We start from the raw sequence: 27452 nt of genomic DNA, 5'->3' as shown, positions 1-27452 counted from the left end.
CTGGGGGAGATGCTCCGAGCTTCCCTGGAACATTCCTGCGAGCTCTCGGGGTAGTGGAGCATGACAGCTGGCTCAGGGTCCCAGGGACCAAGTTTCAACATTTGATAGAAATTATGAATGAAATCATGAATCTTTGATCTTGAGGATGGGGGCCAATGCCAGGCCCACTGCTGAAGGCCAGACTCGGGGGGTGCTGTTCATGGCAGAAATCACCTGCCCACAGCCTGCACTGCTCAGCAATAAAGATCTGTCCCTGGCTTGAGGAATGGGGGCAGCAAACCTGAAACAATCCAAGCTCTGAAAAGCCCCGTGGTTTGCCCCAGCCTGGCAGGACACCATCTCAGCTGAAAGCAGACCTGCCCATCAGTTCTCGGACCTCACGCTAGTTGCAGAGCTTGGTGTGCTGCTCTCTCCACTGAACCCGGAAGGATAACTGGAGAACATCCCTAGTTGGAGCGGAGGGGTCTTCTCCCTTTCGATTTTCTTTTCTTCAAAACAAATGGTGTGTAAAACTTCCTTTCAAGCCAAGGCCTCTGACTGGAGCTCAAGATAAAGACAGGCCCAAATCCTTCATTCCACCTAGGACACCAACATGATGCACCCTCCTCACCCGAGGGTCGGCAGTCTGGTGGGAGGGGGTGCCCTTTGCACCCTCCTACTGGGGTCTTGCTCTTTGGCCAGCTGGGTCTTATTTGGGGAACAACCTATGAAGAAGTCAGCCCCCGAGAACAGGGACATCTGGCTTGTTCTGCCCACTGCCTGGGTCACTCTGAATGATCTCCAACAGGAAAAAGCACTAAAACATGCCCACTTTGCCCTTCCTGGCTGAACAGCACAGCCATTTGGAAGAACTGGAGGGATCTGCCCCAAGACCCCACACCCTTCCGTTACTGGCTCCCAGTAGAGCAGATGAAGAGGTACATGGCCTGAAAAGGTCACAGGGGTACAGGGGGGAAGAAATTCATTCAGGGCCAAGGAGAAACATGGGCACCAGTGGCAGGACTTACCAAAAACTGTTTTATTGCTGTGACTTCCACCAGAAGCTGTTAACACGCCCCATGACCGCCAAAGGCCAGGTGTGCATCTAGATCAGCTGGATGCCAGGGCTGGTTTCCCTGACCCACGTGAACATACTATTGCCCTGGGCTCCACCCAGCCAGAGCCGTGCTTTCTGGCAGACTGGCCACATCTCAACAAGAAGTAGCAGCGCCGCTGCCGATCATTTCTGCCCCCACCCCAACCCCCAGAATCCCACGTCTTGGGTAAGACAGGAAAATGCCACAGACACCCTTCCATAATAAAACCTGTCCAAATCCCTCCCCTCTGCCCAGGGAGCCAGGAAGGCCCCAGGCTCGGCAGTGAGCCCGGAACCCAGCACCAGGGAGGTACCAGTCCTCCACCCCGGGCCAGCCGCGTGTTTCACCCCCACTGCAGGATGACGGAGGCACAGACCCGTGCCCAAGGAACCACAGCATCTCCAGTCTGAGCTGCAGCTGGGCTGGCTGGACACAGCGGAGTCCCAGCAGCTGAGGCCCTCATGGACTCTTCTGGAAGAGACGGTGCAGGCTCTGGGCCAGGACATCTGTCTCCTCATAGCCCTCACAACTTTGCTGCCAGCTCTCTGGCACCTGTTCCATCCCATAGTAGGCCCCAGCAATGGCCCCAGCCATGGTAGCAATAGTGTCTGTGTCCCCCCCGAGCGAGATGGAATAGATAAGAGTCCTTTGGAGGCTGTTGAAGGCAGAGGGGATCTCAGGATCAGGCTCCATGCAGCGCAGGAAGCAGTAGATGGCAGTGGGCACAGATTCAAAGGCAGCAATGCCATTGCCTGCAGGGAAGCCAGCACATGGGGACCCCACATTCCTCCACCCTCTATGTCCCCAGCCATCTTCCCACCACTCACTCCAAGTCAATACTCTCAGTTTCAAGCTGGGCTGTGATTCAGTCCAGAGGCTCTAGACTTAGACTACCCAGGTTCAAATCCTGGCTCTCCCTCCTGCTAGCATGGGACCACGCAAGTTCCCTCATGGCTGAGATTCTGGTTTCTGAGATCTGACTCCTCAGGCAGAGAGGGAATAAAGGCAGCGACTCTCTGGACTGGTGTGGGGGTGAAACGGGCCACAAGTGTTCCATACGGGGCCCAGAACATAGTACAGGTGCTCTCTAAACAAGTACCGGTTATCAACATCAACTGTGAAAACTAACGGCCACTTGCCACTCCGAGGGATGCTCAGCAGCCAGGCTGGTGGCGTGGCAGCCCTGGAGTTAACCCCAGCAAGGAGGCCTGTGTTCCCAGCCCTGCCAAGGATGGCACAGCGCAGGCTCCGCTGTCCCCACAGCTTCGGGCAAGAAATGGGACAGCAGGCGGGCCTCCCGGCTCCCATCTGTCCCTAAGCCCAGGACTAGCCGAGGATGACAGGTGTGAGGGTCTACCCACCTAGCTCGGACACCACCTCCTCTCTGGTGACAGAGTCCTGCTCTAGAAGAGCACCGATCTTCTTCAGTCGGCTGGAGTAGGGACGCTCCTCCATGCCCAACCTGTGGGTCAGGGGTGAGATTTCAGCAGGGTGGAGATGGGAGGCAGGGGAAGAGGTGTGGGAGGGGGAGGCGGGAGGTGATCAGGCTGACACCCAGCACAGGTGTCCTGACAACAAGTAGGAGCACCCTGGGGATGAGCTGCCCGTCCCAGTCTCTGGTAACCTAAGAGCCTCAACGCAGAGTCAAGGCAAAGGGGCTCCTCCCACACTCTCCTAAAAGTCTGCAATTTAAAAAAAAAAAAAGGCTTCAGCCTGTGGCAATGCCGGAAGACCCCAAAAGGCAGGCACACCCCCAAACGCCCTTCCAGCCTGCCTCCCTCCCACATACTCACTCCCTGGCATCTGAGAGAGACTGGGCGTCACTTTCCAGCTCTTCCATGTGGCCCAGGAGTTGTTCGAGGAAATGCTCACTCGACGACTCCCCCTGCAAAGCCAGGTGCACAGCCAGGGCCTGCAGGATGGCACCGTTGTAACCCAGGGAGGAGGCGTGTGTCAGCTGGGCTGAGAGCCGGGCAAACTAGGGCAGAGGCAGTGGGAGCAAAGACGGGCTGTCACAGAACCCGGGCTGCAGAGAGGAGGGAGGGGAGCGCCCAGCAGCCGGCCCGCCCGGACTACCTTCTGCACGTCCTGGACACTGCTATAGGCCAGGGATATGCCGGCCACCCGCATGGCACCCCCGTTGCCATAGGAGCCTTTTCCGTGAAACTGGGCCCGGGCAGGCTCAAAGACGTCGCGGCACTTGGGGCTCAGGAGCTTCTTGAAGACAGTGATCACTCCAGCGCCGTAACCCCGGTCGGGCTCTTTCTTGTACTCCTGAGCAAATCTAAGAGAAAGAAGGGAGACAGGATGAGGGTTGAAAAGACATGTGTCAGGGCCGGGAGGGGCGAGCTCTGGCTGGCCTGGGAAAAGAGGAAGCCTTAGGGACTGAGGCCCAAACTCCCGGTGCAGTTGGTTCTGCCCTGGGAAGCCACGCAGTGCCAGCGTCGTGCCGAGAGCTGGGGCCCCAGCATGCACCTGCAGCATCGCTCTGGCCAAGAAGTGCAGATGCTCAGCCCACCTGCTTTACCTCCCCCTCAGGTCCGCCCCCCTCACCTGTGAGCCATGTCCACCTCGTCGAAGGCCTCCTTGGCCAGCAGGGACTGCACCAGGGCCCTGGCCATGGCCGTGTCATCTGTGTAGTACAACACTTCTGCAGGGACAGGGTGGGGTGAGGGTGAGATCGTGCTGCAGGGCTTGAAGGTGGGGGCTCTGGCCCCCCACTATTTTTTTTTTTTTTAAGTACGCTCTATACCCAGTGTGGGGCTAGAACTCATGACCCTGAGACTGAGAAGCATACTCTACTGACCGAACCTCCCTCTTTCTCTTCCGCCCAGTTACCTGGGCTCCAGGCCTTGGGATTCTCAGCAATTCTTTATTCCTGCTGATTTCTAAAGGCAAATCTTCTGCTCCCCTCTGACTATGACCATAGCTCTCCTGCACCACACCCAACCTCCGACCCAGCCTGTATGTGCAGCCAGACGATTCTTCCTAAAAGCAGAATATCCCTTTCCTCATCTCTCTGCTGCTCAAAATTGCTGTCTGTTGCTTTCAGGATTAGGCCAAATTCACTGCCTTGGCCTTCAAAGCCCTTCCCTGTTCTATCCCACCGCTCCCCTCCACATCCCCAGAACCAACCTTGGGAGTCTGGGACCCTCCCTCCTCAAGCCCCGCTCCTTCTTCTGGGTGCCCGGGACTACTGCTCTGGCACTTCCGACACTGCAAATGAAGACGTCCCGAGTAGTCTGGGAGCCGGCAAGGGACTGGTGGCACTTGGTTTTATTGAAGGAAGAGAAGGCTACAGAGAAGGAAGCACACGCCCTAGCAAGCCCCCACCCCACTTCCACTCCTCTCTGTGTACTGCAAGCCCCCAGCCCCACTTACTCCCCTTCACTCTTTCTTTTTCCCCCCTTCACTCTTTAGAGGGCTCCCATCCTGGCTTCACTAGGAAGAGGGGTCGACAGGCCTCCTACCCATAGCTACACTCTCCTGTTACCTCCTGACCAAGTGAGTTTCTCTTCCAGTCCACCCAGCCCAGCTTCCCAGTGAACTTGTTCTTCCTTCCTCTCCTCTCCACCTCTTCCTGCATGGTGGAGTAGCACCCATGCTCTCTTCGTTTGGTCCCTGCACTCGGCTTCCCCAGGGAGCCACTTCTCTACCCTTCTCAGCCCATATGATTGGGGCATAAGGTTCACACCACCACTAGCCTCCTCAAATAGCACACCCTACTCGTTTGTTCAGGGATGGACAGATGGCCAAGCCAGGCTGAGAACATGTGGTCTGGATTTCTGCTGGGGCTGCTGCAGACAGACTCTTCCTCTGCTGAAGCTGCTGGGGCCACCCTATGCGGAGGGTCTGCCAGAGCGAGTGAAGCCAACCTGTCAGAACAGGGATCTGAATAAGGAGGGGAGCTGGGTCTTAAGGACGTGGCTTGAGCCCCTGGATTCAGCTCCACCTGAAGCCAGACCTACCTCAGGATTTCTCTTATGCCAGCCAACACATTCTCCTTTTGCTTAGGCCATTATGAGCTGAGTTTTCTGCTACGTGCAACCAAAAGGTTCTAAAACACCTAAAATGTTTTTCCTTCATCTTAACCTCAAAGCAAAGATGAAATTAAAAACCATCCCTCCATCCTGTCTTTGCCTCAACCACAGCTCCGATTTCTCCTCATCATACCTTCTACTCTATTTCCTTTCTCCATTTCCTCCTAAACCCACTGACACCTTACCTCCAGATTTCAACATTCTACTGAAATAGTTTTTAAAACCCAGATTTCCCTCTCCTTAACCTCTCTGTAGCATCTCACCGTGACCATCCTGAAATTCTCCCAGGTTTTGTTGCTATTCTACCCACATGCTTCAGCTCCCATCAAACCCTTTCCAAGTCTAGCTCCTTTTGCTCCTCCAGGGTTCCGAGTTTGGCCCCTTCTTCTTACTATTCTACATGCTCTCCAAGAAACATCCTCCCCTTGACATCAGAGATCTGGGTGAGGACCTGGATGCACAAGGGGAGGAGACAGGCTTTATATACAAGGGACAGCACTGCAAAGACCTGGCAAGCTGGTGTAAGAGCAGCTGAGCACAGAACAGAAGGCCAAGGGTGGCCGAAGGTGAAACAGGGACTTAGGCGAGGGCCGACCAGGTAGGACATGTTAGAGAATTTGGTCTATGCTAAGAGTAAGGGAAAATCACGGCAAAGCTTCCAGCGGGGGAAGGTCCGTCTCCGCTCTTTCGAGATCACTCCCTGCTGCGTGGAGAATGGACTGGTGGTGCACAGGGTGGATCAGGCGCGATGCAGGGGAAAGACGCACAGGCTGCCGGCTTGCACGGCTGGAAGGACCGGCTGCCAGGACCGGCTTGCCAGGCCCGGCACCGGGGAACTTTCCAGGCGAGAGCGAAGCTGGGACTCGGACTCTGACGCGCTGAGTCCGAGCTGTCCGCGGCTCCTCCAGACCCAGCCCCGGCAGCTCCGGGCAGCTTCACCTCCGAGGTTTGTCCCTCCTGTCCCGAGGCCCCCGGGAACCCCGGCCAACGCGTCCCCACGTGCACCCGGCCCCGCCCACCTGTCCGCGCGCTCCCTGGCGAGCCCGGGTCCGGCTCCAGGCTCTGGACGTGACGCAGGACTGACGTCAGGGTGACGGTGTCGTGCGCCTCGTAGAAGGAGCCTACGCAGTCCCCGAGCAGCGCGCCGGCCAGGCAGCCTCGGAAGCGGGAGAGGGAGCGGGCCGCCCCAGGCCCCGCGCAGCCCGAAGCCGTCATCGCCGCCGCTGCCGCCGCCGCCATCCGCGCGGAGCAGTCGCCACTTCCGGTACGTCCGGCGCGCGCCGCTCGACCACGCCCCCCCGGCCGGCCCCATAGCGCCGCCCAGCGGCCCGGAGCCGCAGCACCTCTCCGTACCCACAGCGCCGCCCAGCGGCCCGGAGCCGCAGCACCTCTCCGTACCCACAGCGCCGCCCAGCGGCCCGGAGCTGCAGCTCCCAAGTCCTGGGCCCAAGTCCTTGGGCCAGGCCTCTGCTTTAGCCCCATTCTCCCCACTTGTAAATGGCTCACAGATGGGCGGGATGGCCACTGAAGAGTCCCCGAGGCGAGAGGAGGGCCCAAAGCCAGACCATCGGACCCTGGCAGCCCTGCCCTTAAGGCCACTGTCTCCACCCCACCCCCACCCCTGCTCCTTGTAGCCTGCTCCAAGCCCACCTTCCCACTGCTTTCCTGGCTCTTGGCTCCCTCAGGCCTGGGTCCCCACCCCCAAGCCCTCCCACTGTGATCCTAGCCTACCCCGCTTCCCCTGGGCTTCCCCTAGGCATGAAGAGAGCAGGCAAGGGTCCAGCTGGGGCCCCCGAGCTGATGAGAGCTCATGGTGCTAGAGCCCAGGGGGATGTCAGCCTGGTCCAGAGAGGGGTTCCCTGAGGAGGGAGGAGGAAAGGACTCAGATTTAGAACATAGAGCTTGAGGAATGATGTTCCCCAAGTTTGCTCCTCCATACACAGCAGAGCCAAGAGCCCTCTCACTCCCCGCTGACTGTATGCAGGGATAGCAGAAAGGCATTTGGACTGACAATTTATTAAATTCATTCTCTCCACCCCCCCTCCCTCTTCCATCTCCCCACGGACCCTTCTCTCATCCCTCAGCCCGCCAAGACTAGACCAGCTCCAGCTGGCAGGTTTTGAGCGGACTCAGGGTGCGGTTTGTGGTTCGGGTGAAGGTGTCCACCTCAGGCACAAACTTCTCTGCAGGCACGGTCAGCTTCCTGCGGGTGTCCATGCACTTGGTGTCCAGCAGCATGGAGTTGGTCTTGCAGTCGATGTCAGCCTGCAGCCGGGCCAGGTGCTTGTAGAGAGCCTCCAGAGCATCCCTGGGGAGGGGGCATGAACAGCCCATCACCCCTGCCCCACAAGGGGAGGTCAAGGCCAAACTCACTGGCCTTCAGGAAGAAAGACACCAGGGAAGCCAGCAGGCTGCAAAAGGCCCCATGGGTGGGAGGTGTCTCCCTATGCCCCCTGCCCACTCCCCAACTTACTGGGCTTGCGCCAGCTTCTGCTTCAGGGCAGCGATGGTTGCCTCTAATTGGTGAACCTCGTCAGTGAGGCCGTACTGTACCTAGAGGCAGACGGGTGCATTGGGAGGCCCAGGTCAGTCTATGGGCTTGGATACTGCCCTCCACCCCAGCACCCCTGCTTCCCACTGCTGTCCAGGGTTATGTGCTGGGGGGGGGAGGGGTGATCTGGAGGAAGCCTTAGGGGGGGCCAGTGCCCCACGGGGGTACCCTCGCACCTGGTCCCGGCAGAGTTCCACATTGGGCCTGTAAGTTCTGGACTCTAGCCGGGTATGGCATAGCTTCAGGTTCTGTAACTTTCGGCGCAGATCCTCCTCCAGGTGCCGGATGTCTTCCTGCAGCTCGGCGATCTCCTCCAAGGTCTGCAGGGACAGAGTGACTGGTCTCCACCAGCTGAGCCCCGGCTCTCGTCCCACAGGAGGAACCCCGGGGCCCAGGGACGAAACCGAGAAGGCTCACATTTTTCTCCTGCCACCTGAGCTCACTGTACAATTTCTCCATCTCCCGCAGCCGCTTCCTGAAGGCAAATTCTGTGGCCACCCTCTGGGCTTCGAGTTCATTGTTGGTCTGAAGGACAGGATAGGCAGGCCAAGGGGGGGCTGTAAGCTCGGGGCCATCTGAGGAAATCGCTCAAGTTGGGGGGTGGTGTGTGTGGTGGGACACCATGTGGCCACCGGGACCGCTTGGGCCACCAGCCGGCCCTGGAAGAGCAGGGTGTGGGAGTGGTCGGTCACCTCGGCAATGGTTAGGGCTATGGCCTCCCTCAGCTCTACGGCCCCTTTCATCTCAGCCTCTGCGCGGCTCTTGTTGAACTGGCTGAAGTCGTCCCATTGCTGGAGGGTGGAGGAGCTGTGGCAGGAAACACTGGGCTCAGAAGAGTACGGGCTGTGACGCGGGGAGGAGAAACTGAGTGAAACACTTCTTCTTACCCGTCTGGGACACGTGTGGGATTGACCTTCAGAGAGATGTTTGGGGACTTGAGGTTGAGAGAGAGGCAGCCTCTGTCAATGTCCAGTGTCTCCATTTTGTCCCGATGGTCAGAGCTGAGCTGCTGTCGGACTTCCTGCAGGAGGCTGGGGAGGGAACAGACTCGATCAGGGACCATTCCGCCAAGGCCCCAGGACACAGCCCCCGTGGTCCTGAAGGGACACTGAGGTCTGGGCCAGCTAGGGCAGAGCTGGAGGAGCGCCCTACAGACAGAATGCGGACCCCTGCTTGCTTGCGCACACCCCCAGGGGCACATGCATGTGTGGACTCACACATACACACTCACGAGAGGGTACCCAGGGGTGGTGACAAATGGGCTTCATCTCTCCCGCTCCCAGTCAGCTGTTGATGGCTGCCTAAAGCAGGGCGGCATGAAGTGTTCTGAGACGGCATCCAGGCGGTGGGAGCTACAGTCAGTGGTTTCCACAATGGGCACGGCAGGGTCAAAAGGGAGTCCAAGAGCCCGCTACTCATTACCCACAATACATGTTTCATGTGGAAGACATGCAGCCTTGGGATGCCTGGGTGGCTCCGTCACTTAAGAGTCTGACTCTCAATTTTTTTCTGCTCGGGTCATGATCTCAGGGTTGTGGAATCGAGCCCCGCTCGATTCTGCGCTCAGCCCGGAGTCCACTTGTCTCTCTCCCTCTGCTCCTCCCCTTGGTCTCTCTCTTTCTCTCAAACACATAGATTTTAAAATCTTACAGAAAAAAGACAGACAGACAGACAGACATGCAGATTTCAAGTGCAGCCGAATGTGGAGATGATAGAGCTCCCTTACCAGAGCTTCTCGAAGGCCTGGCTAATCTTCTGTTGCAAGGCCTTCTTGGTGGCATCAATGACCTCCACCTCTTTGTGCAGCTCTTCCTCCACAGGGTCCTTCACCACATCAATGTCACGCCGGCTGTCCCTCAAGGTCAGGCACTCAATTGCTACATCCAGAGGCAGGTTCTTGGCCTGCAGGTTTTGCTCTGCTGACTCTTTCATCTAGAAAAGAGAGGGCACGGGACACTCGTGTGGCCATCCCCTGGGAAGCAGCTCTCATCCCCACTTTACAGAGGGGCCCGTGAGCGACTCAGTGGACATGCCACCCAACACCCCCCATCAAGGGTGTGCGGACCCTGAAGTGGGGAGTGTGGGGAGGTCCTGGCCGCAGGGTCTCCCAGCTCCCTCCCCCGGCTCCCTGCCTGGGTCAGGGCGTCAATCTCAGCATCTAAATCTGTCAGACACTTGTCCAGCATCTCCTTCCAACGGTTGACAGTATCAATCCTCTCCGCCAGTCGAGTCCTATTGTCATGTTCATCCCAAATGGTCTGGAAGAGACAGAGCCGGATAAAGAAGGTGCGGGGTTGGGGCTCTTCCTCTGCCCACCCAGTAGGGCTCTGGCCTCCAACCTGGTTGTTGGTCTCATTGCGAAGGACCCGGGCCTCCTGGCGGATCTGGTGTGAAGCATCTCGCTGCCGCTCGGCGTTGGTGGACAGCAGGTGGCTGTTGGTGTGCCAGTCCGGCAACCGGAAGCGCTGACTGGGCTTGACGCTGAGTGTGGCCATGGTGCAGGGGGTTGGGGGGTCAGAACACCCGAGGCCTGTTCCAGTCACCACCTCAGCTGGAGAGGGAAAACAAAGCAGCAGGAGGCCACTCAGGAGATACTGTCCTAGATCAAAAACCCCCTCCAAAGTACATGCTCCTGTCCATTTTGCTCCCAGCCCCTTCCTGCAGGAAGCTGGCTTGGGAACAGCCCTGGCTTTACTTAGCTTTGTGAGAGGTGTCCACTAGGTTTCCTGCCCCCCCCCACATCCATCCACAGACACAAACTCCTGGACCCTGCTGGTCCTTGAACAGGTGAAAGGGAACAGTGGAGTCCATTGAGGTGTGTGTGTGTGTGTGTGTTGCCAAGCCCTTAGTGGGGCCGGGGGTTGGGGCGCTTAGCAGGAAAAATAGCCCTTAATCCAGTTTCCACCCCTACTTCCAGCAACCAAGTCTTGTGGAAACGTCTTTTCTTTGTCCGCCCCAGCTTTGGGCCAGGACCGTGAGGATCTAAGAGAAGGAGCCCCGTTCTCCAGGAAGAGCACGAGCTAGTTTTGCAGGGGACATGGGTTGGCACTAGGGAGTTGGGGGGGGGGGGTTGGCTTCCTGCCCATTTGGTCGTCCTCCCTCTGCCTTCTGTGGGGGAGGAGGGGCAGGTGTGTGAGGGTCCCCACTGGGAGGAAATGGGGTCCGTCTAGGTCCCAGCCGTCCTCTCCTCTGGTTTGAATTAATACCCCGCCGCAGGCGCCGAGAAAGGAGGAGGAAGGGGAGAAGGAGGGAGCTCGGCTTGGGCGAGGGCCCCCCACCTCCCGGCTCTTCTCTTCCTCTCACCTCCAGCCCCGCTCGCACTTCCGCTCTGCGTCCCCGCTCCTCTGTTCGGCGCCCCCGGTTGCTAGGCACCCGCGCTCCGCCCGCGCGTTCCCTGCGCCTGGTGTTTGGTTTGGCGAGCGCGCGGCGGCGCGGCGGCGGCGGCGGCAGGGCCCGGAGGCCCAAGGGGTAGGAAGGCGGCGGGGGCGGCGGGGCTGGGGCGCCCGGTGGGGGCCCGAGGAGGAGCGCTTCGAGGTGTCGCGTTCACTCCATGTACATGTTAAACATTTGTATTTTGATAGAAGTTACGCGTCGACAAGGTTAAAAACAAATGCGTAATACGTAGGAAAAGTAACATCCCGCTCAGGCTCAGTACTCAGCAGATATCCTTCCAGAATGTGTGTGTATTTGACATGATTGAACACATTCCTTGGTCCTGTCTTGCCCAACATTTGCATCCATCTGCCTGATGGCACAGAAGGAATGAGGCTTGCGTTTGGAGGGGCCACATCCCAGGGCGAGGTAATGGGTGTTAGAAACAAAGCTCAAAATCCAGCCTTTTTTTTCTTTTTAAGTTTTTTTTTTTTTTTTTAAGATTATTTATTTGACAGAGAGAGATCACAAGTAGGCAGAGAGGCAGGCAGAGAGGAGGAAGTAGGCTCCCTGCTGAGCAGAGAGCACCATGCAGGATTCGATCCCAAGACCCTGAGATCATGACCTGAGCCGAAGGCAGAGGCTTCACCTACTGAGCCACCCAGGCGCCCCTTCTTTTAACGTTTTTTATTTTAGTTCCACTACATAAAGAGTTCTATTAGTTTAAGGTGTATAATATAGTGATTTAACAATTTATACATTACAAAATCTAACCTTTTTTTTTTTAAGTTTTTTTTTTTTTTACTTTATTTATTTTTTTTTATTTTAGAGAGAAGGCAGCACGATTTGGGAGGGCAAGAGGAAGGGGGAGAGAAGCAGTGTAGGCACTAAGCTGGGAGCTGGGAGCAGCATGGCAGGTGGATCTCATAACTTGAAATAATGACCTGAGCCCGACTGAGCTACCCATGCTCCAACAAAACATTTTTTTTTTTAAGAGGACGAGATGGAACTCAACCATGCCAGTACTTTTCGAGGCCGTGGAAGATGTTAAGATTTAATGTTCATAACTAATAGGAGAGGTAAGGCACTATCCCCGTTTTCGCAGGCAACTGAAGAGACTGGCCCTGCGGAAAGGCAGGGATGGGAACCCAGGTCCCACCTTCTCTCGGTGACGACTCCACACTGCCTCTAGTGGTGGCTCTGGAAACTGAGAGGACTGCTCTTCCCCGCAGGGGGCCTGGGCCTCTTGTGAGGACCGTGCTGTAGGAGGTGGTCTTATCCGTGAGAGAAGGGAGGAACGCGCCCAGCGTCACATAACTAAGTGCTGCCTTCTCTCTAAAATACGGGGCCCGATCCCATCAGACCACCATCAGCCAGGACCCTGGGGTCATGACCCCAGCCGAAAGCAGAGGCCTAACCCACTGAGCCACCCAGGCACCCCTGAAACATTTTAAAACAGAGCAGTAAATAAATATGGCAGAATGGTGGTGGCTTTGGCATGTATCTGTGGCTATGGTGGTGGGCCTGGTGTTCACCATCCATGACGTTCCTGCACATCCTGGCCCCGGGGAAGAAGATATTAGAAGAAAACACCAGGCAGCTGATGGATTGGACCAAGAAAAACAGAGTGATGAGAACTAGTGATGCCGTGTTCTATCATTTTTGTAATAGAAACACCAAGAAACGTCTCTGTTATTGTGTTTACTACCGAAGAAGTTTAGATCATGTGTGATATGCAAAAATGCCTGGATGCCTGAGTAGTTCAGTGGGTTAAGTGCCTTCAGGGTCATGATCCCGTGGTCCTGGGATGGAGCCCCACCTTGGCCTCTCTGCTTAGTGGGGAGTCTGCTTTTCCCTCTCACTCTCCCTCTGTGCTTTCTCTCTCTCTCTCTCTCTCGCTGAAACAAATAAAATCTTTTAAAAATATGCAAAAGTGTGGCTGAAGAATTTCAGATCTTGACAGATACCTGGCAGCATTCCAGTGCATTCAACAACAAGGTATTTTTTGTGATGATGGATTACTATGAAAGCCCCGAGGTCTTTCAGATACACCCGTTGATGTCAGTTCCAAGTGTCCTTCACTTCTCTGCTAAGAGGAAATTTATGTCAGATGACCTTGACCATTTGGAGGGAAGGGCTGTCACAACTGAGCACATGGCTGGATGGGTAGCCGAGAGAGCTGAGAGAAGAGAGACCACCATCAGCCTCAGACACCCTACAGATTACCAGGACCCCTTCAAGCTGGGGATATTTTTGGCTCTTATTGGTGGACTTGTGTATTTATGGAAATGGAATAGGGAATGTATTTTTTTTTAAGATTTTATTTATTTATTTGTCAAGGATAGAGGGAAAAAGAGCGAGCGAGCACAGGCAGACAGAGAGGCAGGCAGAGGCAGAGGGAGAAACAGGCTCCCTGCCAAGCAAGGAGCCCGATGCGGGACTTGATCCCAGGACACTGGGATCATGACCTGAGCCGAAGGCAGCTGTTTAACCAACTAAGCCACCCAGGCGTCCCAGGAGATGTATTTTTAACAAAAACTTGTGGGCAGCTTTAGCTCTGTCTTTTGTGATCGTGGTGACATCTGGTCAAATGCGAACTTATATAAAAAGAGCCCCATATGCTCACAGGGATCCTCCAACAGGACATATGCACAGTATTCATGCAGTGGGTTACTCTGTTTGCCCCAGAAATATACATCATTTTTCTGTTTAATGTATGCATTATCCTGGGAACGGTGCTCATAGCTAAAGCAGCCACGTGTTGCTTGAACATTATACAGAGGAAGATAATGATCTTGACGGCAGGGGTCTAGTTGTGGTTTCTTCAGTTGGCTGCTGTTTTGGTCTTCAGAGTTAAAGAACCTAAGTATCCATTCAGCATTCTCGTTTTTTTTTTTTTTTTTCCCCCTCATTGGTTTTAAAGGATTCTAGAAATATAGACAGTGAAGTGAGACATTTCTTAAAATGTGAAAAAAATGTGAAGGAAAAAAGAAAACCATGAAAGAGAATGAGAACTCATAACTTTTTTTTTTTTTTTTTTTTTTTTAACGTGATTGAGATTTAGCCACAGGAGACATGGAGTGCTTTGGCAACAAGAAGCCATTTTCTCCCAAATCTGTGAAGTATGATAATATGTATCTTCTCTGTTCTTAATTTTCTCCTCCCTGTAAGTGCGATTACCTAATTTAGTGAATTCCAATGATTCAGATACTCAGAGAAGTACAACTTCTATTAAATCAGAACAATGTTTCAAAGTATTCTGTTAGTTGGTCAGCTGATCTTATTCTAATGTGAAAAACAATACCTTAATAAGGTACCCCATATCTAGCTAGCGAGGATAACTATATTGCCTCTCCTGAAGGTGTATTTTGCTCCGCCAACTTTGTGTGTTGTCTTTTTATTTTTTTCTTTATGATTTTATTTATTTGTCAGAGAGAGAGAGAGCACACAAGCAGGGGGAGGAGCAGCAGGCAGAGGGAGAAGCAGGCTCCCCACTGAGCAAGTAGCCCAAAACAGGACTGGATCACAGGACACTGAGATCATGACCTGAGCCAAAGGCAGAGGTTTAACCCACTGAACCACCCAGGCATCCCTGTGTGTTGTCTTCTGAAGCCTAAGTATCTTTCTGTAGAATGCAATTCCAATCCCCAGAGGCAAATACAGTATGACTTAGTCCTCTTGCCCAAGAATTTCCTAATGAGGTTTGCTACTTTGCTGCTTGACCATTGCAGACATAAACTAACTGATTACCAGACTATAATCTCTCCATGATTGTTAACTTCCTTTTTTCTGGAGAGACTTCACATAAATTATCTTTTCCTGTTTTTTCTTGGAAGGGGCTAATCTCTAACAAAATAGCAGTTCCCATTTTGGTGTTGACTTGAGGTTGTTTTCTTTTTAAATCTAACAGGAAAATGGGTGTAAAGACAATTAACAGGATGAACAATTTCATTCATCCTTTCCTATTTAGTAGCATGCAAAAATACTTGTTATTTCTAATATGCAGAAATGCCAAACTGAACTTTTTTTTTTTTTAATTCTATTTATTTATTTGACAGAGAGAGACCACAAGCAGGCAGAGATGCAGGTAGAAGTGGGGGAGGGGAGCAGGCTCCTCGCCAAGCAGAGAGCCCATTGCAGGGCTGGATCCCAGGACCCTGAGATCATGACCAGAGCCGAAGGCAGAGGCTTAACCCACTGAGCCACCCAAGTGCCCCTCCAAACTGAACATCTTAAAAGCTGTTCTATTTCAGCCTTTCTTCCTTCTTATTAAGTGGAAAGACAAAAGTACAAATTTGAAGACTCTTTTCCCTGTTTCTTCTTCTTCTTTTTCTTATTTTTTATTCTTCTTTGTTGTCTTATGTAGATAATCAAAGTTAAGTCCTAAACAGCTTACTAACCTGCCTGGTAGAGGACAGCGAAGCCTGAAGTTGAGGTTTGCTAGTGAATCAAATTTTGGTCTTCCCTCTGAAAATTGCTGTTTTAGAAATGCTGTGCTTGTGAAAATGTTTCTTTTTTTTAAACCTTAAAAATTAAAAAAAAAAAAAAGATTTTATTTATTTGACAAAGAGAGAGAGAGAGAGAGAGCACAAGCAGGGGGAGGCAGAGGGAGAGGGAGAAGCAGGCTTCCGGATGAGCAGGGATCCTGGGATCATGACCTGAACCGAAGGCAGTCGCTTTATTGTCTGAGCCACCCAGGTGCCCAGTGAAAATGTTTTTCAAGCAACAACAACTTGGTGTCACATTAAAAGTTTTGCTTTAAACTGGGACTGGATTTGGCTGTGTATAGTTTAGTAACCCTCTTCCAAAGTCTGGTGGAAGATCTTGAGGTTTTTTTTTTTTTTTTTTTTTTTTTAAAGATTTTATTTATTTGACAGAGAGACAGAGATCACAAGCAGGCAGAGAGGCAGGCAGAGAGAGAGGGGGAAGCAGGCTCCCCCCTGAGCAGAGAGTCGGATGTGGGGCTCGATCCCAGGACCGTGAGATCATGACCTGAGCCGAAGGCAGAGGCTTAACCCACAGAGCCACCCAGGTGCCCAGATCTTGAGGTTTTATATAAGAGTTGTTTGACAGCAGAGTTGGGTATCCTTATCTCAGAGTAAATTACTTTTTTTTTTTTTTAATGTAAGCTTTATGCCCAATATAAGGCTTAAATTAATGTGAGGCTTGCATGCTCTACAGACTGACTCAGGTACCTCCTACCTTTTCCTACTTTTTTTTTTTTTTTTTTAATTTCAGAGTGAGTGGAAATACTTGACCTCTCTCACTTTAGGCATTTTTTTTCTTTGTATGTATGTTACTCCAAAGGTAACTGCTTGACTGTAGGCTTTTTTCCAGTTTATTTTCAGCTGGTCTTGTAGTTGTCTTGATTGCCAGGGAGGAGTCTTAGGTGAGGTTCATTTGTTTTGCATAGCATGGTAGCCAGAAATGGCTGCTGCTCCTGTTACATTAGCCCTGGAGGTCCTAACAATTTTTACTTCCCCACTTGGTTTTCTTTGTGTATCTTCAGAGCCCATTCTTCTTGCATAAGAAAAATCTCTCAGTTAAAATGAATGGAAAGTAGCTTGCATATTCAAAGTAAAATGCTATACTTTTATGCAGATTTTTAAAAAAGACTTTATTTATTTATTTGACACAGAGAGAGAGATCACAAGTGGGCAGAGAGACAGGCAGAGAGAGAGGGGAAGCAGGCTCCCTGCTAAGCAGAGAGCCGATGCGGGACTCGATCCCAAAACCCTGAGATCATGACCTGAGCCGAAGGCCTAGGCTTAACCCACTGAGCCACCCAGGCACCCTTTTATGCAGATTTTTAAAATAATCAAACTAAATGGCCTTAACATAGACAGCAGTCATACTTTTGTATTAAAGGTTTAGATAGCACCTCTTACTAGATTTTTAAAGATACTATACAAAGGGGTACCCCGTCTTATAATCCTTTATAATCTTAACTTTTATAATCTAAAATCTTTATGAAAGTACAAAAATAAACTAGAAAAATTCAACTCACAAAATATATAAAGATGGTTAAACAAACTTAATGTTACATTTCCATAAAATACAAAGAATATTTTGAATTATGTCTGACTGACAGTAGTTACTGAAATCCTGTCTGGGGCAGCATCAAAACTATTCCTATGGTCCCACCTGGGGTACCAAAAAAATTGTCCCCCAAACAAAAACTACTCCTATGTTCTGTTTTGGTATTGGTTTTTGCAAGATAATGTGCAAATTCTATTTAGCAAGATTAAAGGCAGTAATACTGTACATTTATAAGTTTCAAGTACTTTCAGGCTATCTCTAAATCACTTAGCAAAAAAGTCTGTTAACAGTTTTATTTCATATCTCATATTTCATATGAGAATCAGATGTCATATTAGGCTTCATAATCCTATACCTCTAAAGTGTCTGTTTTGTTTATAATTATAAACACATTTTGAATCCAAGCATTAATCTTACCAGAAAATATTTTAATAGAGACAAATATGAGAGAAGTGCTGCTGTATAAAGGCATCACAGAGATTTTAGAAACTGTGAGAATTGTAGAAGCAACAAAAGTGATGGAAGATAGAAAAACAATCATCTTTGTCCTACAGATAAGGCTAAAGATTTTCAGTCCTCTTTATGAGAAAAGCATCTAGCAAATATTGTACAAATGATCATAACCTTTCCTGGTATTGACAGATGAACCTAATTAATTTTCCTTTTTTTTTTTTTTTAGAAAAAAATTTTTTTAAAGATTTTATTTATTTGTCAGAGAGAGAGAGAGGAACACAAGCAGGCAGAGCAGCAGGCAGAGGCAGAGAGAGAAGCAGGCTCGCCGCTGAGCAAGGAGCCCGATGTGGGACTCGATCCCAGGACCCTGGGATCATGACCCAAGCCAAAGACAGCGGCTTAACCAACTGAGCCACCCAGGTGTCCCGAACCTAACTAATTTTCTGAAAGCATCTGCAAGGTATGCAAGTCTCAGCAGCCATGAAGAATCTGTGAAATGATCAGAAACACAGAATGATCCTGATGGAAACCACGAGCTCAAGAGGTATGGCCGCCCCCCTCCAAAAAAAAGCAAAACCCCACTGGGATTTTACTTGGACTGCCACTTTATTTCTGCACTTAGGTGTAGTGCTCTGAGCACCCTTTTCTATGAAGAAAGCTTCAAGCAGGTGAGCTCCAATGTAATTGATTTGTTCTGTTCTGTTCATGTCTTCCTAAACAATCAGAGGAGTAGGTTGATTGAGGTATGCTTTGATTAATTATGCTGCTTTTCTGCACTCACCTATGTTACATGACAGCCTCTTTGATTTTTCAGAGCATGGCCTCAGAGTCATTGTTATATATATTTTTTAAGATTTTATTTATTTATTTGACAGAGAGAGATCACAAGCAGGCAAAGAGGCAGGCAGAGAGAGAGGAGGAAGCAGGCTCCCCGCTGAGCAGAGAGCCTGATGCGGGGCTCAATCCCAGGACCCTGGGATCATGACCTGAGCCGAAGGCAGCGGCTTAACCCACCGAGCCACCTAGGCGCCCCTCATTGTTATATTTGTATATCATTGTATTTTCATTGTCATGTCATTGTATTTTCCCCATTTAACTGTACATACTTTGGTATAATTACTGATTTTGGGGGATTTTTTCTATACCAGTGTAGTTAGTAGGCCAATACTGACATTAGGGTGATTCTCTTCAATTGTCAAACTTATCAACTGACACATATATTTAAAAAACCAGGGGCGCCTGGGTGGCTCAGTGGGTTAAGCCTCTGCCTTCGGCTCAGGTCATGGTCTCAGGGTCCTGGGATCGAGCCCCGAATTGGGCTCTCTGCTCAGCGGGGAGCCTGCTTCCTCCTCTCTCTGTCTGCCTCTCTGCCTACTTGTAATCTCTGTCAAATAAATAATCTTTAAAAACAAAACAAAACAAAACAAAACAAACCACCACCACCCAACAGCATTTGTTAGTAAGCTGACTGATTCTGTTTAGTGTTGGTAACAAGATCACAATCTATACTGTTAGGATTAGAGTCTGGGGACACGTAGCTGGGAGAAGACTGGGTGGGGAATACATGTGAACAGGAAGGGATGTTCTGGAAGACATCAATAGGCTTAGTGGAAATTACGAAGGGACAAGTTTTTCTTCTTTCTTTAAGGCTCTGTGCCCAATGTGGGGCTCGAACCCATGAACCTGAGGATCAAGGGTCACACCCTCTACCCACTAAGCTGGACTGCTTCCAAGTAGTGAGCTGCCTTCAAGGGAGGAGAGCACATCCTCAATGGGATGATCTCGTTTAATGTCCCCAAAGCCTTACTATTATCTTCTTTTAATGGAGGAAACTGAGGCTTAGAAGCATCAAGGAACTTGTCCAGAGTGTCATGCAATCAGGGTTTGAAGCCAGGACTTCATGACCCTTTCCCCCGCACCCACTGGCTCCCTGTACCTGAACCAGAAGAGCCGTAATGACGACCACACAATACAAAGTCTGGAGCAAAGCTTTTCTTTTTATTGCAATTAGTGAAATTTACACTTTCAACTGAAGCTAAGCAACACTAAAACCATTATTTTTTTTAAATTAAGGATTAAAAACAAATACAACACAGAACCCTTCCAATATGCATAATGGCAGAAAAAAGAGGACTGGTACTGTCACAGGACATTTTAGTGACAGTTTGGCTCAGGAAGAATTATGACAATTTCTTTAACATAAAATATTATAAGTGACTGAACTGCTTAAAAAGCATCTTCAAGCTTCTCAATCTCAACCCTAAGTATTTTGTAGTAATTTCTTGGGGGAAGGTAACTTAACTGAAAGTAGAAAATTTGCTACCAAACTTTAATTACCGAAAAAAGCACTTTTGTTTAAAAACTTTATTTGCCTTCTGCCCATCCTAATTACATATAGTCTTCACGGAATTAAAATGACAACCAAATCCAAAGCCTGACCCCCAAGTACACAGTGATAGAATTCGGCATTTGGTGTTTCTAATTACACGCGGATTACATACAGATCGTAGTTTGCTCCGACCTCCACCTTCCTCTTCATAAAACGTGGCAGTCAAGGTTCCTATCATTCAAGGTCTTATCTGGTCACACAGCGTATTACAAACTCAGACCCCACTGTTTTAATTGATGTTACTGTGTAACCCAAACATTAACAAAGAACGGCTTATAAACATTTTGAGATTCTGCAGTCTTTATCTTACTACAGTAAATTGATCTTACTTTTGAAAAAGCCAACAAAAATATAAGGCCAGACCAGGTGTAAGACAGGATGGGGAAGGTGAGGAAGGAGGTTTGAGAGTCCGTCATTTTACCATGCTGAACCTTGGTTTCAGCGGAAATATTTGGCAAAAATAGTGTGGAAAAGGAGGATGGAGAAAGAGGTTACTCTGATTTTATGTAATAATTCAGTTTTAAAACATACGGATATCAACCCCCAAAAATAGTTCACATCTGCAATACAAATAGGCACACACGGTCAAGATGGTTAAAAAGTAACATTTTAAAAGGCTATTATTTGTCCATCTGCAGGACATTTGCAGGTGGTCCCACCCTCCCCACATGTCCTATATTTACATTTTACTTTTCAGAAAAGCCCCTTTAAAAGAGTGCTATTTCCTCCTCCATTACTTAGGGTTTAAAAAAAAGCAGCAATTATCTAAAGTGGGAGCAGTTAGCAATGCTTTAAGGGTATGCATTTGTGTGTAATATAAATCTTCTCTTGAGTGAGTTGTCAGATTACACTGGAATGGTTATATTACAGTTTTAGTCCCCCAAACACAAAAGAAACACATTATTTTTCTATATAAATTTATGTAGTACACAGTGTTATAAACAAAGTTTACACACACACACACACACACACACACACACACACACACCCCACTGCTTCCCACAGCCTAGGAATGCATCCATCCATATACTAGTCCACAAGAATGATCTTTACTCACAAGATACAGTAATACTTTTATGGGTCCATAACTGAAGAGAGACATTTAAGTGACACATTACAGCAAACATTGCTTCATTAAAAGTATTCCTGATGTATCAATGTTCTTAGCTATCTCATTCAGCAAGATGGACTTTTTGTTCATTTTCTAAGCCAGAATCTACCCAACTTTTCACTTTCAGTACCTGTAATTCTCATCACCCTTTAAAACGAAGACAGATACCACTCATGTTAGTGATAAGCTGGGAAAAGCCCAACGGCCGCAACAAGGAGGTCAACATCTATTGATTAAAGTAAGTGTTGAATGCATCCATACCCTGTGTACCTAAAATGCATCCTTTTTTCTTAACAAGTGAAAAACAAACAAACAAAAAAAACAGGCTTGTCTGTTGCAAAAAAGGAATAGCTTACACAACCTGTGGTGATGTACCCTTTGTTACTTCCTAGAAACAGGAGCCCCTTCCCTCCAGAAAAATGGGTAAGTCTGTCAAAATATGAAGGTTCTCCCAATGATCTGTAAAGATAACTGGATCAGGCACCAATCACTGAATTAAAATGGAGAAAAACTTTTACAGATACATGGTGATTGGAAAGCAAGATTCAACTCTGCAAAGTGATGAATGAAATAAGTACACTTTCCTTCTTTAAAACTAAGCCTCTACTCCAAAAAGAGGTACCAAAAATCTGACAAGAAACAAAGGGATGACTATCTGGTTGTACACCACCAGCCTCTAATGCCAACATGTAGCAAAAATGCCTGAAGGCAAAGGCAAAGTTAATTTCTGATTATCTGATGGTTTTACCACACTAATTCAATACAATCGTAGCTGCTATAGCACCACTACAAGGAGTTTGGTTTTTGAAGTGACACTTTTGCCCAGGATTATTATAAAGAAAAATTCAGCCTGGGTATCTGGCAGGGGAGAAATAAACAGTATACGTTTGTAAGTGCACATCATACCAGGATAAGGCCTAAGTTTCTCTTATACCTGTTTGATAAAATGATCCATGGTTATTGAAGATACTTTCATAGAGGCAAACCAGAAATGAACCCTTTGTACAATACTCTTCTATGATTTTGAACTTCTGAAAACTCTTCCTCTGGAGAACGCAAGCACTGTCACAAAAATTATCCAATTCTTACAACTTTGTGAGGTAGGTGAGGGCAGGCATTATCACTACCGTTTTACAAGAAGAAACTAGACCTGGAGAGATGGAGGAGATTGCCTAAGGACCGAGCAAATTAGTGGCCAAGCTCTAACTAAACTCCCAAGTCTCTGGCTCATGTTTAGAGCCCTCTCTACTCTGAAAGGCAACACGTTTTCCAATAGTCTTTTCCCAGTTGTGGTCTTTTAAAAAGTTCCTGCATTCCAAAACACCTTATACTTTCTCCTTTATAGCTCAGGTTTGACTAGGAATTGCGTTGAGTTAAAGTTTTTTATACAGAACTGTGCAACACACTAAGAGGCATATGAGAGATACATCCATGTAACTGAAGCCTGAATATATCAATACGTAATGGAGGAGAAAGGAACAGTCAAGTGTTCATCCAATATAATTTTTATATATTTAAGATGTGTCAGAATAAAAATTACAAACATTTAAAAGATAAATCGGTCTGTCTGATTCATTAAAACCAGAAGCTACATTAATTTGCCTTAAGAATATGGGGATCTCTGTTACAGAAGGCTGAAATATTACTTTCAAGAATAATTTATCACTTTAATATATTTCTAATATATATCCTCTGTTCACTTTATCACTCTCTAGTTAGTAAAAAATTTTTACGGCCACAGATAATATCTGTGCCATTAACACTTTCAATCTTAATTTTTACTGAACAGTTAGGGTTTCTTTCCATCTGCAAATTAAAGTTATATTCTAACGATTCTCACTGTTATTTCTTTTTTGCTTTATCCCTCCCTTTTATTTTTGAGAGAGAGAGAGAGAGAGAGAGAAGATGGGTCAGGGTGGGGAGAGAAAAACTGCACAATTCATAAATGGCAAAAACATAGATTATATCACAAAACAGGATGGCACTCAAGCAAATTAAAGAAAGGTATGTTCAAAGGAAAAACTGGAACCCAAACATGAAAATAGTGCTCGGATCGTCTCTCAATTAAACTAGAACTTGTGTGTGATCCTCCTCCCCCAAATATCTTAAAGACTATTATTTTTAGTGGAATTCTGTATAAATGACCTTTAAATCCTTTTTCTTTTCTTCTTCTTTTTTTTTTTTTTGAAGAGGAGAAAGGGGTTGCACCCTGGGCTACAAAATGAGAAAGCTCCTGGAAAACAGTCTAAGAATCTTCTTTTAGGGACAAACTATTAGAAAATTTCTCATAGTGCTTACTATTCCTGGTGTTTGAGTTAGAAAATGAGAACATGGGATGCATGGGTGGCTCAGTTGGTTGGGCAGCTGCCTTCGGCTCGGGTCATGATCCCAGTGTCCTGGGATCGAGTCCCACATCGGGCTCCTTGCTCCGCAGGGAGCCTGCTTCTCCCTCTGACTCTGCCTGCCACTCTGTCTGCCTGTGCTCGCTCTCTCTCTCTGACAAAAAAAAAAAAAAAAAGAAAAGAAAAAAAAAGAAAATGAGAACGTGCACAATCGCAGGGTCATGCTCCATAATATGAGATCACTCCCTTTCTTTGAAATGGAAATATATGCAAGTTAATTACCATTGGAGATCCAACTCTACCAAAACCAAAGCTTCCTCTTGTTAAGCAACCTGGGTCCAAACTGTATGCATTAACCCGGCTGAACTACGTTAGGCAAGATTTCCCCTTCATTAGAATGTATCTGTGTTTTCCCAAATCTTTCACCAGAAACATTTTCTTTACAGGAAAGTCTACCTTCTCTGGAAAGGTCCTGCTTGAAGGGAAAAGCCACATCAGTAGCAATGTCATGACTCTATTTAAGGGTAAATATTTCATTTAGTTGCTTTGTTATAATTCAGAAGCAACTTCCAAGACTTCTCTAACTTAATGAGAAGAGATGCAGCTCTAGGTCTGGGACAACAGCAGAAAATATATTTAGGTTACAGAGAACTCTCCTCAGGTCCCTTCTGCAGGTTCAGAGCAAGTCCCTCTTCTACAACGTGGTTCGAGAACTAGGCAAATACAACACAGCTGTGAAGTATCTGAGGATCCCAGCGAAGAAGCCTTTCCCAAATCCCCTCACTACCCACCTCTCACAGTCCCACCAGTCCATTTCTTTACAAAGACCTCCTGTTCCCATAGGTTCTTAGAATAAAGATAGTCACATCTGCAACATTGGTAGAGTTTTTCCTTGTTTGGTTCTAAAAATATTATTAAGGGGCCAAATTAAGGAATTTCATTTGTTCTTCCAATTAAAGCATGGACTAAATAAGGATGGAAAGTTTCAGGCATTAAATACCAGAGTAATCTCCTTCTCTCGTCTCTGGCCACAGCCTGTTAAACTTCAAAAATACAAATTAGAGATGTGAACACAGTTAATTTTTGGAAATAATAAAACCAAAACCAGTGAAGTTCTAATACTAACACACCCATCTGTTTTCCACTCATATAGGACTGTTCACGACAGTTCTTTTTAGGGATAGCTATTACTGCATAAGTATTTCTTTCTTAGGAGGTGGACTAGAAACAGGAACATGTCACTAAGTACTTCACTGTGGTAATTTAGTACTGACGCCAGGTACTTTGATTTATGGAGCCAACAGTTAAAAGAGCAAAATAAGCTCCATGTGTTAGGTTCCTATGAATTTTCAGAAGGGAAAAATAAAAATAAAAATAAAAATAAAAATCAATGACTACTTTTTCCACTGCAGGCTGCTTTAAAAATGTCAGGCTACAAGAATTACATGCCTGTCAACCTCGTACAATGTTGAAACATAATGAATAAAACTATTAATGTTATAAGCACAATAAATATCCTCAAGAGGTGGCATATACTTGGAACAAAAATATATCTTGACTGCTTGAAACATATTTAGTAGTGACAAATTCCTATAACCAGAGTACTAGTCTTCAATTAATACTTAATGTAGGGGTGCAGGAAGTAGCTGAGAATAGTACATAATTAAAAAAAAATACTGTAACTGGCAAAAATGCAGAAAAAAAAGACTAATGTCTATAGGAACTCATATGTGGATTCACTTTAAATTATAAAATTTTATATAACATAAAATAACATTTTCTTAATTGTAATTACTTCAAACTTTCTCATTTACCCCGAGTAAAAAGAACATGGTACAGCAAAATGTCATACACTGAGCCCAATAATTTAGAATTTAAAACTCAGAGGATGAGATAAAATTTATCTTTTAAATTCTTAAAAGAATTTAAGAGATTAAAAGAAAAGTGGCTTTCCAAGCAAATTCACAATGTAAAAATACTATGGAAATATTTTACTTAAGAGAACTCACTCTTTTCATGTGCCTTTGTTAAAAAGTTAGTGTGCATTGTAATGCAAGTAATTTTATCCACTATGAAGCTGGAGTGACCATATTTGCTTGAAATTAATATTCTATAATCAAAATTTTCACTGTCTTCTGAATTAATTTGCATTCATAAATTATTACTTAGTTAGATTTTTAATTAACTGAAGTACTGTATTATTCAGTCTATCTGCTTTTCTACCTAACCACTTTGACTCTGTTTCTTCACTGATGCTCAGGGCTGAATTAACTTTTATGCTATGGAAATGATCGGGGTAGCAAATCTTTCATTTAATAGAACTATAGGTGCGGGGAGGAAATCTCATTTCAAAGTAAACTATCAGTGACTTCTGGAATCAATTGTTACTTGTTTCCCAGGCCTATAAAAAAATCATAATCTTAATGCCGGATGACTATTTAAATAGCTTCAATGTAGTTCAAATTAAAAAAAGAAATGTAATAATCATTTATTTGACAAGCTGCCCCAAAACTGCAGATCAGGTAAAATAAATCCAATCTGTTAGTGTTAGTTTGCTACTTAAGGGAAAGAAATCTAACTTATAGAAAAGCCCCATCTCCCCTCCACATTTAGAAATCTGTCCAAAGACTGTCTTTAAGGCCCACTATATAAACAACACTAAGTATTCTAAGTTAAAAAATAGTGTTAACGGTTTATTGGTAAAAATCCAAACTCTAGACTTTATGGAATTAGTAGTTTGGTTGGTATATTAACATCCATCTTAATCTTTGCTAATATTACAAAGAAAGAGGAAAAGCTAGAAATATCTATAAAAATAAAATATCTTAAAACCAACATCTAAGCAAAATATAAAAGTTGCACACAAATTGCCAATAAATATAAACATCACAATAGAAAAATTAATATTAAAAATAAACTCATAATTGCTATTAAGACATTATAAAAAATGAAAAAGTTTAATGTGCACGTATATTTGCAAACAGACACAGTACACTCCAAACAATCGATATAATTTTACTATCATTATTACATAATGCAGCATACAAGGTAACTGAGGTGTGGTGTTTTTTGTTTTTAGTCTATTCTTTTCTGGAGAAATGCTCACCAAATTCACAAAAAGAACTGGTTAGGTGATCATTTACTGCTGTTTACTAGTACTAGTGGAGTAAACATTCCAGGAGAAAACTGCTTTCTGGTAGATTGCTACATTTCTATTAAGTATGAATGGTTCTGCTATTACCCTTCATATTGCTTATTTCCTCCAAGGCCCAATTTTGCATGTTGCATTTCTAATTAACTGACCATACCCTTTTAGATGCACTGTCATCATTTTTCATAGTCTCCCCCCCACCCCCAGTAGAAAAAGAGACAATCACTTAAAATATTTCTTGGTGTCTAAAAAAGCGAATTTCCCTAAAGATAGAGATAAAAATCACTTTATTTTTTCTCTTACACTAATTTCCATGATGATTTGGCTCTCCTTTTATATATAAGCAGTCTTTAATAAATATTAATTAGAAAAGGATACCAATAGATATTTACAGAAGGGTCAATCTATGCTGAAAAAAAGAAAAGAAAAGAAAAAGGATAAAGAAAAAAAAAAGGTAGTCTATGACATATAATTCCCTGGCAAGTTACCTTTCCCTCTGGGCACTTGCTATCATACTTATACTCTTGTTAAAAAGTTTAGCAGATTTGCTGTTTTATGTGCCTTACAGATTACCTTCAACAAAGCTGAGAACTGAAAGGGTTAATTCTGTTAAAAATTTATTTTTCAAACCTACAAAATTCATTTGGTGAGCATTTACCTGATGCTTTACTGAATAAAACCTTTACTTGGTTCCCTTGGACCAGATTCAGGACAACAAATAACATTATTTATATGAAACTGTCACACTCTTCGAGTTCTAAAATAATTTATCTTTTAAATTTTTAGTCTCATGGTATTTGAAAAATAAAAATCTACAGCACCATCTTCTGAAAAGGCACTTTCTAAAAACCGCCTTGCTTTAAAAAATGATTTAAAAATTTAATTCAGCTCTACCCTGAAGAACATCTTTGCTTTACTGAGACCCTAA

General features: G+C 46.8%; 2 protein-coding genes and 2 long non-coding RNA genes across 6 annotated transcripts; 1 reads left to right on the top strand and 3 right to left on the bottom strand.

Annotated features, from left to right (window-relative positions):
* Window positions 1–1003: 1003 nt before the first annotated feature.
* On the bottom strand, window positions 1004–6393 carry ADPRS (ADP-ribosylserine hydrolase). The gene is made up of 6 exons (XM_082686931.1): window positions 6136–6393; window positions 3630–3726; window positions 3153–3360; window positions 2870–3054; window positions 2438–2538; window positions 1004–1828 (listed from the first exon to the last, which is right to left on the bottom strand). Exons 1-6 carry the CDS (start codon window positions 6353–6355, stop codon window positions 1536–1538), a joined length of 1104 nt encoding a protein of 367 aa, XP_082543057.1. The 5' UTR covers window positions 6356–6393; the 3' UTR covers window positions 1004–1535.
* Window positions 6394–7112: 719 nt separating this feature from the next.
* TEKT2 (tektin 2) lies at window positions 7113–11041 on the bottom strand. Of its 3 annotated transcripts, none has more exons than XM_082686925.1 (10): window positions 10971–11041; window positions 10007–10218; window positions 9800–9925; window positions 9394–9599; window positions 8555–8698; window positions 8360–8474; window positions 8085–8192; window positions 7844–7987; window positions 7590–7669; window positions 7113–7424 (listed from the first exon to the last, which is right to left on the bottom strand). In XM_082686925.1, the coding sequence occupies exons 2-10, from the start codon at window positions 10160–10162 to the stop codon at window positions 7211–7213; spliced, it is 1293 nt and encodes a 430-aa protein (XP_082543051.1). In that variant the 5' UTR covers window positions 10163–10218; window positions 10971–11041; the 3' UTR covers window positions 7113–7210. The 3 variants fall into 3 exon arrangements, with proteins under 3 accessions (XP_082543051.1, XP_082543053.1, XP_082543052.1); XM_082686927.1 differs by having other exon boundaries at window positions 10814–10980; XM_082686926.1 differs by having other exon boundaries at window positions 10874–10974.
* An 18-nt stretch (window positions 11042–11059) lies between these two features.
* On the top strand, window positions 11060–21291 carry LOC309842582. The gene is made up of 3 exons (XR_014299682.1): window positions 11060–11135; window positions 17758–18075; window positions 21159–21291. It is a non-coding gene; the product is annotated as an uncharacterized lncRNA (long non-coding RNA).
* On the bottom strand, window positions 19509–25621 carry LOC309842580. Its single transcript, XR_014299680.1, has 2 exons — window positions 23240–25621; window positions 19509–23202 (listed from the first exon to the last, which is right to left on the bottom strand). It is a non-coding gene; the product is annotated as an uncharacterized lncRNA (long non-coding RNA).
* Window positions 25622–27452: the final 1831 nt, after the last annotated feature.

The sequence above is a fragment of the Mustela nivalis genome, assembly GCF_964662115.1.
Source record: "Mustela nivalis genome assembly, chromosome: 10".
In the NCBI taxonomy this organism is placed as follows: domain Eukaryota; kingdom Metazoa; phylum Chordata; class Mammalia; order Carnivora; family Mustelidae; genus Mustela; species Mustela nivalis.
The sequence above is the reverse complement of the archived record's forward strand: the minus strand, read 5'-3'. Positions and strand labels throughout refer to the sequence as shown.

Coding starts and splice junctions, on each gene's coding strand:
- TEKT2 (XM_082686925.1), bottom strand. CDS start 10,162: ATGGCCACACTCAGCGTCAAGCCCAGTCAGCGCTTCCGGTTGCCGGAC. Junction 7,988..8,084: donor TCAGGTGGCAGGAGAAAAAT/GTGAGCCTTCTC, acceptor CTGTCCCTGCAG/ACCTTGGAGGAGATCGCCGA. Junction 7,425..7,589: donor CAGAAGCTGGCGCAAGCCCA/GTAAGTTGGGGA, acceptor CCCCCTCCCCAG/GGATGCTCTGGAGGCTCTCT.
- ADPRS (XM_082686931.1), bottom strand. CDS start 6,355: ATGGCGGCGGCGGCAGCGGCGGCGATGACGGCTTCGGGCTGCGCGGGG. Junction 3,361..3,629: donor GAGGTGGACATGGCTCACAG/GTGAGGGGGGCG, acceptor TCTTTCTCTTAG/ATTTGCTCAGGAGTACAAGA. Junction 2,539..2,869: donor TCTCTCTCAGATGCCAGGGA/GTGAGTATGTGG, acceptor CCTGACCCACAG/GTTGGGCATGGAGGAGCGTC.